At 40.3% G+C, this 12,729-nt stretch overlaps 1 protein-coding gene across 1 annotated transcript; it reads left to right on the top strand.

The window, feature by feature from the left end:
* The first annotated feature begins 11,510 nt into the window (after nt 1–11,510).
* LOC102832697 (RNA-binding motif protein, X chromosome-like) lies at nt 11,511–12,251 on the top strand. The gene has a single exon (XM_006835699.1). It carries the CDS (start codon nt 11,511–11,513, stop codon nt 12,249–12,251), a length of 741 nt encoding a protein of 246 aa, XP_006835762.1.
* Nucleotides 12,252–12,729: the final 478 nt, after the last annotated feature.

Raw genomic sequence — 12,729 nt, 5'->3', positions numbered from 1 at the left:
CCTGTAGATTGTATTTGGCCTCATTAACATCATAGAAGTGGGGACTTATGACAGAAAGGATAATTAGTTCAGATCAGAGCTGATCACATCACATCTTTGGTTGATTACATCATATGATATCTCATTATGGAGAGAATAAATACATCTTAACCGCTAAGTTATTGAGAAACCTGGCCAAATCAAGTTGACACAAAACCTTAACTACCACAAAGAGATAAAATCTAAACAAACAAACAAAAAAAAAACACAGAGAAAATTGTCCAAGTATGGTTGGAAGAAAATTTCCCTAACATCATGAAAGAAGAAATGATACACATTCAAGAAGTTGAATGAACTCCAAACAGGATAGACCTCAAAAGAAAATCACCAAGATATATCATAATCAAACTTTCCAAAAGCAAAGACAGGGGGAAAATCTTGAGAGCAGCTTGGGAAAAATGAAGAGGAGACCTAATAATACTAAGTTCTGATTTCTCAGTAGAAACCATCCAGGCACGAAGACAATGGAATGACATATAAAATATAGAAAGAAAAACTTGCCAATGAAAAATCTTATACTCAACAAAATTGTCCCCCAAATATGATGGTGAAATTAAGGCACTTCCAGAGAAACATAAAGTATATTAATTTATAAAAATCAGACTAGCCATAAAAAAATATGAAAGTGTTTCTTTAGACAGAGAACCAACTAAAGCAGACAACAACCTGATATTAACACATAGGACAATATCACTCAGAACTCAACCCAGTTATTGCTGTTGTTAAGTGCTGTCGAGTTGGTTCTGACCCATATCGACCCTGTACAGGGTTTCGAAGGAGTGACTGGTGAACTTGAATGTGTACAACTCAAAACTCAGTGTCAGGAGTCTTGAGACCAACTCCCATGAACTGAGCAAAACTATTGTTGTTTTTGTTGTTGTTGTTGTTAAGTGCCATCAAGTTGGTTCCAACTCATAGCAACCCTGTATAGGGTTTCCAAGGACCTACTAGTGAGTTTGAACTGCTAACCTTGTGGTTAGCAGCCCAGTGTGCACTGAGGGTCACTGACAAGCACCTAGTCAGGGTTCCACCCAAATCTTGAGTATGTCAGCAGCTTACTTGCTGAGAGGGTGACTGTAATCTGTAATTGGGATGCCTAGTACAGCAGCCTCTTAGAGAATCAGTACAGAAGGATTTGTATTATGGGTGGAAAAGGAATATGTGCATGGTTGATATTTTTTTATATTGACAAAGTTGAAAAGAATCAGGGAAAGATGCCTAGGTGGGTTCTTTATGATATATTGACCATAGCCACATGTCATCTCATAGTTGGGGGGCTGGTGGCTATGAATCAAGGCTACCACACAGCATGGTGGTTCAAACCACAGGACCAAACTTGTAAACCTTTTAAAACTCTGCAATTGTGTCCATAGCCCAACCATGGTCTTCTCCCTGCTTCTGTAGTCCCACCTCAACAGTGAGGAATTGATCTTCTGCCAGCCTTGATTTTGTGACGATTCTGTTTGTTTGCAATGATGTGGTATTAGTCCCATGGCCATGAATTCATTTATATTCCATCTTGGCCTCATACTGATGGTCTCCCTCATCTGGATGTTTTGTGTTTGTCCTGTGGAAGGCTTAATAAAGACGTATCTATAGAATATGTTTCCACAGGAGAAAGATGAGGCTTCCTGGCTCCTGTAAAGATTTACAGCCTCAGAAACCCTATAAGGTGTCTCTATGAGTCGGAAGTGACTCCACGGCACATAACCACCACTACCACCATAGAATATGTTTGAATTTGGGGTATTTCCCTGCCTTTGTTGGTAGGTGCCATCGAGTCAGAACTGGCTCGTGGTGATCCTATGCACAACAGAATGAAACACTGCCCAGTCCCAGCCAATCTCACAATTGTTGCCATGCTTGAGCCCATTGCTGTCACCACTGTGCCAGTCCATCTCATTGAGGGTCTTCTTCTTTTTCTCTGACCCTCCACTTTCCCAAAAATGATATCCTTCTCCAGGGACTGGTCCCTCCTGACAATATATCTGAAGCATGAGAGACAAAGTCTGGCCATCCTGGCTTCCAAGGAGCATTCTGGCTGTACTTCCGACACCGATTGGGGTTTGTTCTTTTGGAAGTCCACATTACTTTCAATATTCTCATCTAACATCATAACTCAAATGCAGCAATTCTTCTACCTTATTCACTGTCTAACTTTCACATACATATGAGGTTATTATTGAAAATACCATGGTTTGGTTCAGGTGTACCTTAGTCCTCAAACTGACATCTTTGCTCTTCAACACTTTAAAGAAGTATTGTGCAGCAGATTTGCTTAATGCAATACGCCATTTGATTTCTTGACTACTGCTTCCATGAATGTTGATGATTGATCTGAGCAAAATGAAATCTTTGACAACTTCAATCTTTCTCAATTTATATGGAAATTGTTTAATGGTCCAGTGGTGAGGATTTTTGTTTTCTTTACATTGTGGTACAACCAAAACCGAATATTGTGGTCTGATCTTCATCAGTAAGTATTTTAAGTCCTCTTGGCTTTCAGAAAACAAGGTTGTATCACCTGCATATTGCAGGTTATTAATAAGTCTTCCTCCAATCTTGATGCCATGCTTTTCTTTGTATAATTCAGTTTCTTGAATTATTTGCTCAGCTTGCAGTTTGAGTAAATATGGTGAAAAAATACAACTCTGGCACACACCTTTCCTAATTTTAAGCTTTTGTTCTGTTCGAACAACTGCCTGTACAGGTTCCTCATGAGCACAGTACATGAGGAATACTCATTCTCTGCAATTTTGTCCATAGCTTGTCATGATCCACACAATTGGAAGCCTTTGCATCGTCAGGAAAGCACAGGTAAATATCTTTCTGGTATTCTCTGCTTCCAGCCAAGATCCATCTGACGTCAGCAATGATATAATTTGTTCTACGTCCTCTTCTAAATCCAGCTTGAACCTCTGAAAGTTCTCTGTCAATGTATGGTTGCAGCCATTATTGTATTATCTTTGGCAAGATTTTACTTGCATGTGATATTAATATTATTGTCCAATGATTTCAGCATTCAGTTGGGTCACCTCTCTTTGTAATGGGCATGAATATAGATCTCTTCCAGACAGTTGGCCAGGTAGTTATCGTCCAAATTTCTTGGCATAGATGAGTGAGCGCCTTGAGTGCCACATCAGTTAGTTGGAAGATTTCAATTTGTATTCCATCAATTTCGTGTGTCTTGTTTTTTGCCAATGCCTTCAATGCACTTTGGACTTCTTCCTTCAGTAACATTGGCTCTTGATCATATTCTACCTCTTCAAATGGTTGAATATTGACCATTTCTTTTTGGTACAATGACTCTGTGTACTTCTTCATTCTTTTTTTTATGCTTTCTGCATCATTCAATATTTTGCCTATAGAATTTTTCAATATTGCAAGTCAAGTCTTGAATTTTTTCTTCAGTTCCCTCAGCTTGAGAAATGCTGAGCATGTTCTTCCCTTTTGGTTTTCTAACTCAAGGTCTTTGCACATTTCGTTGTAATATTTGACATTGTCTTCTCGAGCTGACCTTTGAAATTTTCTGTTCAGCTCTTTTACCTCCTCATTTCTTCCATTTGCTTTAGCATCTCTACACTGGAGAGCAAGTTTCAGAGTCTCCTCTGACATCCATTTTGGTATTTTCCTTCTCAATGACCTTTTGCTTTCTTCCTGTATGATGTTCTTGATGTCATCCCACAACTCTTCTGTCATTGGTATTTAGTGTTGAATGCATCAAATTTGTTCTCCAGATGATTTCTAAGTTCAGGTGGTATATGATTAAGGTCATAGTTTGGGTTTTATGAACTTTTTTTCATTTTCTTCAGCTTCTGCCTGAACTTGTATATGAGCGAATCTGCCCCTGGTTTCTTTCTTTCTTTCTTTTTTTTGGCTAATGATCTAGAGCTTTTCGACCGTCATTTTCCACAGAGGTTGTCAATTTGATTTCTGTGTATTCCATCTGTTGAGGTCCATGTATATAGTCATCTTTTATATTGTTTTAAAAAGGCATTTGCAATGAAGAAGTCATTGGTCTTGCACAATTCTATCATGCAATTTCCAGCATTGTTTCTATCACCAAGGCCATATTTTGCAACTACTGATCCTTCCTCTATTTCCAACCTTTGCATTCCAATCATCTGTAATTATCAACACATCTTATTTGAATTTTTGATCAATTTCAGACTGAAGAAGGTGGTAGAATTCTTCTATTTCATCATCACTGGCTTTAGTGGTTTGTGTGTAAATGTCAATAATAGTGGTATTAACTAGTCTTCCTTGAAGGTGTATGGATATTATCCTATCACAGCCAGCATTGTACTTCAAAACAGAACTTGATATGTTCTTTTTGGTGATGAACGCAATGCCACTCCTCTTCAATTTGTCAACCCAGGAATAGTAAACCATGTGATTGTCAGATTCAAAATGACCAATACCTGTCCATTTCATCTCACTAATGCCTAAGATATCAATATTTATGCATTTCATTTCATTTTTGACAATTTTCAATTTTTCTAAATCCATACTTCATACATTCCATGTTCTGATTACTAATGGATGTTTACAACTTTTTCTCTTCATTTTGAGTTGTGCTCCATCAGAAAATTCAAGTCCCAAAGGCTTAAACTCCATTCACATCATTACAGTCAACTGTACTTTGAAGAGGCAGCTCTTTGCCAGTGGTGTTTTTTTTTTTTAAAAAAAAGCTTTTATTGTATATTGAGTGAGTGAAGGCTTACAGGACAGATCACCATTTTTACATTCAGCAGATCATTGTAATGATTACAATACCCTCCATGCACCCTTAGACAACAGTATTTACCTTTTTTACCTTTTGGGGGGAGGTGTACACATTTGTTGTTGTTGCTGTATGCTGTGGAGTCAGTTCTGACTCATAGCGACCCTGTACAGGATTTCCGAGGCTGTAAATCTTTACAGGAGCAGAAAGCCTCATCTTTCTCCCGCAGAACAGTAGGTAGTTTCAAACTGCTGACCCTGAGGTTAGCAGCCTGATTCGTAACCACTATGCTACATTGTAAATATATTTTTAAACGTTCAAAGGGCACATTTTGCAAGCTAGCCTCTTGTCTGCAGGCACAGCAATTCCTCTACTTGGTATTTACCCACAAGAAATACAAGCCACAACACGAGAAGATATATGCACACCAATGTTCATAGCAGCACATTTACAATAGCAAAAAGATGGAGACAGCCTATGTGCCCAATGGAAGAATGAATAAACAAACTTTGGTACACACAATGGAATATTATGCTACCTTGAAAAATAACAAGGAAGGTATAAGTCACCACATAACATGGATGAACCTTGAGGATATTATGCTGAGAAAAATTAGTCAGTCACAAAAGGAAAAATATTGCATAAGACCATTATTGTAAAAGCTTAAGAAAAAATACCCACACTAAAAGGAAAAAAAAAATTGTTGGTTACCGGGGGATGGGGGAGCAAGGGAGTTGACAGTAGAGCACAGGATAGGGGATAGACATAATAGTTCAGGTGTTGGGGAGGGGGGCAATACATAAGAAGGGGGAGGGGAATGGCAGACAATGTAGATAGGAGAACATTTAGGGAGGTTTGCATGGGCTAAATGGGTCAGAGGTAAATAGTGATGTATGCTCAACATTGGAAAAGCAGGGCTCTGTGATACAGGAATTGAGGCATAATCTGAATGGGTAAAATGTTAGTATGTTAATATGCTTGACTGTCTTATGAATCTTGGTTTCCCTTTCCTACTATTGTAAAATAGACACTTGAGGGGGATAGAAAGGAATCATTGAAAACATGATTATAGAAAGCTTATAAGCCTGTCTTTAGCCTATAACTGAATGGAATATCTAAAAGGGGTGCTAGAACTTGCTCAGTGAAAGAGGTTTCTTGTGGAGCGTTTATAGGACCTTACATGGAATCCTGATCCCCATCCAGAATCTTCTGAAGTGGGGAATTTCCACTTGAAAAGACAAGCAGACCAGCCTGGAGCAGCTAGAGGAAGAGAAGATACTTCTTGAAAGAAAGATCAGCAGGAAAAATTAAAAACGAAAATGGCAGTCTTATTGGATACCACAAGAACAAACAAGTTGTCCTCCGGGAAGCCATCAAGGCAAACAATCAAGTCCCTTCAGGGCAAACCCCTTTCCAAGACCGAAACTCAAAGGGAATACACGAGCAAACATGTAATCTTGCTGGCAACCATGTTGGTCTACTAATGAGTGGAAGTGGGGGGAAAGCAGTAATGAAGATGTGGGCTGAATCCAACTACATTACATAGACTCCTGTCGACCTGGAGTATGGTGCTACCTAGTTGGCCAGAAGTATGGTGAGACATGAGGACTCCTGAGCCCATGGACAAGGACATAGCCACAGAAGACTAGAGCTGAGAGTGAAGCGCTCAGCTGATATGAAGTGAAGGGAGATGCACAAGAACACCCATACTTGCAGATAGTGCCCATTTGGCCTAGATTCAATGACTGGATGATCAGAACTCTACTAGAGGAAGATAAAAAAAAAAAATGTATAAAGAAAACAAGTGTAAATTGCTACAATTTGATGAACTTGACCTATACTTATGGTATAGTTTAAAACACCAACCAAGAGGCAAGGAATCTTCACAGCAAGGATCATTCCCATCCCCTCTGTACACAGGGTTGATAGGGATGAGCAACTTAGACATTGGCTACCTAAAACGTGGGGGGGGGGGCGGCGGCGGCAGGAATGGGACTATAAAGGCACAAAGTGACTAGCTTACAAGTTTTCAAGAGGGAGTTTAGTTTCAGAGAGTGCGGGGAAAGGTAGAATATCCAATGAGTGATTTTCATCCAGTTGAGACGGGGCTGGTGAAAGGAGATGGGGATACGACTCTTATGGTTTAATAGTAAGTAATTATTATCATGACTGATTGCAATTGTCCCAACTGTAAAGTTAGAGGTTTTGCAGCAAAAAGGGGGGAGTGGTTGATTTTGCAGTCCAGGAACGGAGGACCCTGAGACCATCAAGTGAGAAGAGCGGGAGAGGAGTGTGGGACCTTACCCAGAGAAGTGGCGACACCAGAGATGGAGGCAGAAATGATGACATGGAGAGATGGAGCAGCTGAGGACTCTAGACTCATGGAGGGAGAGGGGCTGTGTGCTGATGGCTGGGAGGCAGACTTGCAGAGTAAGCCCTTTGGTTGTTTGAATGATTGTATATTACTGAGTGTTTTGATGTGCATCCAGAAAAAAAAAAAATACACAGAGGGAATAGAAGCAAATACTATTGAAATACTATTGAATGATGATGTATGGAGGGGATTGTAATCATAACAATGAAACAAAATACAATAGGATGAGTATAAAACTGATGTTCTCCCATGTAAACTATCACTCAATTCACAATAAAAATAAAATAAAATGAAAAAAGATGAAGGAGTTGTTGCTGTTGTTAGGTGCCATGGAGTTGGTACTGACTCATAGCAACCCCATACACAACAGAACGAAACACTGCCCGCTCCTGCACCAATCTCACAATTGTTGCTACACTGGAGCCCATTGCTGCTGGCACTGTACCAATCCATCTTGTTTGGGCTCTTCCTCTTTTTTGCTGACCCTCCACTTTACCAAGCATGATGCCCTTTTTCAGGGACTGTTTCCTCCTGATAATATGTTCAAAGTATGAGAGCAAATTTTAAAGTCTCTTCTGACAGTCATTTTGGTCTTTTCCTTCTTTCTTATCTTCTTAATGACCTTTTGCTTTCTTCCTGTATGATGTTATTGATGCCATACCACAACTCTTGTCTTCCATCATTATTGTCTAATTAATCAAATTTGTTCTTGAGATGATCTTTAAATTCAGTGGATGCATTCAAGGTCGTAGTTTGGCTCTCGTGGACTTGTTTTTAATTTTTTTCAGCTTCATTCCGAACTTGCATATGAACAATTCATGGTTTGTTCCACAGTCTATATCTGGCCTTGTTTGGGCTAATGATATGGAGCTTTCCCACCCTCTCATTCCACAGATTTGATTTTTGTGTATTCCATCTGGTGAGGTCCATGTGTATAGTCGGCTTTTATGTTGTGTAAAAAAGTACTTGCAAAAAAATTTAAAAAAAGCATTTGCAATAAGTAAGTCACGGGTCTTGCAAAATTCTATCATGCGATCTCCAGTGTGTTTCTACAGCCAGGCCATATTTACCAACTACTGATCCATCATCTTTGTTTCCTACGTTTGCATTCCTATCACCAGTACTATCAATACATCTTGATTGCATGTTTGATCAATTTCAGACTGAAGAAGTTGGTCAAATTCTTCAATGTCATCATTACTGGCTTTAGTGGCTGGTGTTTAAATTTGAATAATAGTTTTATTAACTGCTCTTTTCTGTAGGTGTATAGATATTAACCTATCACAGACAGTGATGTACTTCAAGACAGATCTTGAAATGTTCTTTTCGATGATGAGTACAACGCCATTCCTCTTCAATTTGTCATCCCCCACATAATAAACCATGTAGTCATCAAATTCAAAATGGCCAATACCATTCCTTTTCAGCATTAACCTAAGATATTGATCTTTATGTGTTATGTTTCATTTTTGACAACTTCCAATTTTTCTACATTCATACTTTGTACATTCTATGTTCCAATTATTAATGCATATTTACAGCGGTTTGCTCCATCAGCAAGTGCATGTCCTGAAAGCTTACTCCATTCATATCATCATGGTCAACTATACTTTGAGGAGGCAGCTGTTCCCCAATTGTATTTTGAGTGCCTTCCAACCTGAGAGTCTCATCTCCTGGCACTATATCTGACAATATTCTGGTGCTATTCATCATGTATCAATATTCAATTTGAACTTTTAAGTTAAATAAAGTGACTATCAAATTATAAAAATTTTTTGGGTAGTCATATATACACGCATGCACACAGACACACATCCCACTTCTGAGGATGGTAACCACCCCATTCACAGACTTTATAATGTCCTAGTAAGTGTGTTTTATACCAACACACACACACACAATTCACATATCAGTACAACCCTATGTCAATAATATGTTCAAATATCAATAATATTTACTGGTTAAATCCACCCCCCAACTCAGAAACTCTACTTTGTTCTCCAGCACATGCTTAGAGCTGATAAGGTCTGAGAGGATTCACATTCCCTTCCTTCAAAGGACTTGTGTTTCTGTTCTAGCATAACTTGAATCACATTTTCTGTTATTATCACTGTATTTCTCATTTACATGCTTGTGTATGTGTGTACTCCCATTGGAGCATGATTGGTTGCCTACTCTCTGAAAAAGAGCTCTGGTAACATAGTGGTTATGAGTCACGCTGCTAATCTCACAGATAGCAGTTCAAAACTACCAGCAGTTCCACAGGAGAAAGATGAGGCTTTTTTCTCCCATAAAGATTTACACCCGTGGAAACCCTATACAGGGTCGTTATGAGTTGGAATTGACTCCACAGCATATAACCACCACCACCACTACTATCCAAAAGGTTGGTTGTTGGAACCTATATCTGGTCTTATAAAAGAAAAGCCTGGCTGCTGTAAAGATTGTTGTTGTTAAGTGCCATCAAGTGCGGTTCCAACCCATAGCGAGCCTATACAGGTTTTCCAAGGCTGTAAATCTTTACAGGAGCAGACAGTCTCATCTTTCTCCCGTGGAGTGACTGGTAGTTTCGAACTGCTGACCTTAAGGTTCACAGCCTGATTCATAACCACTACGCTACCAGAGCTCCTTTCTGTAAAGATTACAGTCTACAAAACTGTACTGAGCACAGTTCTACTCTGTAACAAATAGGGCCCTAGGAGACTGAATGGACTCAAGGACAACAAGTTAACCAAATATTGCAGGTTTCTAATAAAGACCGCCTTCAATTTATGCTAATTTAAGTAGCAAACATTGACGGGGGTTCAAAGCACCCTGTTGGTGGCCTCTATGTTCATGGGACATACTGAGATCTGTTTGGTTGAATTTCACAGGGATCGGTTTGTGCCCAAATTTAGTTGTTGTTAAGTGCCGTCGAGTCGATTTTCGAGGAGCAGTTAGTGAGCTTGAATGGCCCACCTTATAGTTAAAACGGCTTTGCAGTCCGGCGCATTAACCCACAGCGCCACACCAGGATTCCCCAAATTTAGTAGGAGGCACCTATTCTCTGGGCCCCATGGAGCAGTACAGTCAGCATTCAACATGGGGAATATTTGGATTTATCCTCAGCTGCAGAGTCCAATGCTGCTGTTACACAGGCTTCCCATGTGAGTCCTTTACACACGCAATTTAACAAGAATTGGTCTAATTGTTCTTCTACCTTCATTGTATAATTATTATTTGCTTCAGCTGTAGTCAATTTTAGTGCAGTTACTTTTCTGCAATAGGAAAATGAAATGTTCCTTCTTTATTATTGCCCTGCATATAGTTAGATAAATCACAAACTTTATGTAGTGTAGTAAAGTTCTGTGGAAAGACAATATATTTGGTCCAGACAAGCATGCAAGTGTACATTTTCCAATTCAATTAAGTCTTTAAATTGTTTCTGTTTTTGTTTTTGGGTGCCAAGAGACAATTTCAACTCATAGTAACCCCATGTGACAGAGTAGACCTGCTCATGTTTCCTAGGCTGTAATCTTTATGGAAAAAGATACTCAAGGAGTATGGTGGATGGGTTTGAACCTCCACCATTAGGTTACCACATAAACGCTTAACTATTGTACCTTTATCAATACCTAAAAATCACAATATGTAAAATTCACATCAGAACTTTAGAAATTAATCTTCAATCATGAAACATTCTCCTATATGTCCACACGAGGGCAGCACACATGCATAAGTAATATGAAAGTATTGTTTCTGAAAAATGTGCTGCCATCTCGTGGTGAAATAGGATAATGCACTTGAATGGAGCGGAAGGCTGCTATTTTCTGTTCAAGGAGCCCTGGTGGCTTAATAGTTAAGTTGTTGTTGTTGTTATGTTTCGTGAAGTCGGTTCCGACTCATAGCGACCCTGTACAGGGTTTCCGAGGCTGTAAATCTTTACGGGAGCAGAAACCCTCATCTTTCTCCCGTGGAACAGCTGGTAGTTTCGAACTGCTGACTGTGAGATTAGCAGCCCGACTCGTAATAAGGTTCTAATTTATCAGTGCTCCTCAGGAGAAAAGACCATGATCTACTCCCAGAAAGATTACAGCCCCACAGGGCAGTTCTACTCTGTCTCCTTGGGTCCCTATGAGCCCAAACTGAGTCAATGTCATTTTGAAGTTTTCTACACAAATTATTCATTTAATAATATTTTCTAATAAAGATGACTGTATAGTCATTATAAAAATTGGTATAGAGCTTGTTACGCAGTAGTGCTAGCGGCTTCCTTCTTCTTTTCTCTGACTCGGCAGTCAGCCCTCGTGCTGAGCCGCGACGAATCACCTCCTGGTGAGCCAAGTAGCATCTGGAAAAGGTCGTCACTTCGCGAACATTCACCACTGGGGAAAAATGGTTGAAGCCGACTGCCCTGGAAAGCTCTTCTTTGGAGGGCTCAATACAGAAACTAATAAGAAAGCCCTGGAAGCAGTATTTGGCAAATATGGACGGATTGTCGAAGTACTCTTGATGGAAGACCGTGAAACCAACAAATCGCGAGGATTTGCTTTTGTCACCTTTGAAAGCCCAGCAAATGCCAAAGATGCAGCCAAAGATACGAATGGAAAGTCATTGAATGGGAAAGCTATCAAGGTGGAACAAGCCACTAAACCACCATTTGAAAGTGGCAGGCGTGGACCCCCACCACCTCCAAGAAGCAGAGGCCCACCAAAAGGCCTTAGAGGTGGAAGAGGAGGCAGTGGAGGAACCAGGGGACCCCTTTCACGTGGGGGAAACATGGATGATGGTGGCTATTCCATGAATTTTAACATGAGTTCTTCCAGAGGACCACTTCCAGTAAAAAGAGGACCACCACCACGAAGTGGTGGACCTCCTCCTAAAAGATCAGCTCCTTCAGGACCAGTTCGCAGTAGCAGTGGAATGGGAGGTAGAGCCCCTGTATCACGTGGAAGAGATAGTTATGGAGGATCACCAAGAAGGGAACCCCTGCCCTCTCGTGGAGATGTGTACCTGTCCCCAAGAAATGATGGCTATTCTACTAAAGACAGCTATTCAAGCAGAGATTACCCAAATTCTCGTGATACAAGAGATTATGCACCACCACCAAGATTATGGTCATTTCAGTTCACGTGATGACTATCCATCCGGAGGCTATACTGATAGAGATGGCTATGGTCGTGATTGTGACAATTCAGACTATCCAAAGGGAGGCTCCTACAGAGATTCCTCTGAGAGCTATGGTAACTCACGTAGTGCTCCACCTACATGAGGGCCCACCATCTTATGGTAGAAGCAGTCGCTATGATGATTACAGCAGCTCACGAGACGGATATGGTGGGAGTCGTGACAGTTACACAAGCAGCCGAAGTGATCTCTACTTAAGTGGTCGTGATCGGGATGGCAGACAAGAAAGAGGGCTTCCCTCCTCTATGGAAAGGGGGTACCCTCCTCCACGTGATTCCTACAGCAGTTCAAGCCGCGGAGCATCAAGAGGTGGTGGCCATGGAGGAAGCCGATCTGATAGAGGTGGAGGCAGAAGCAGATACTAAAACCAAACAAAACTTTGGACCAAAATCCCTGTTCAAAGAAACAAACAAAAAGTGGAACCTAT

The sequence above is a fragment of the Chrysochloris asiatica genome, unplaced genomic scaffold (assembly GCF_000296735.1).
Source record: "Chrysochloris asiatica unplaced genomic scaffold, ChrAsi1.0 scaffold00018, whole genome shotgun sequence".
Taxonomy (NCBI): Eukaryota; Metazoa; Chordata; class Mammalia; order Afrosoricida; family Chrysochloridae; genus Chrysochloris; species Chrysochloris asiatica.
The sequence above is the reverse complement of the archived record's forward strand: the minus strand, read 5'-3'. Positions and strand labels throughout refer to the sequence as shown.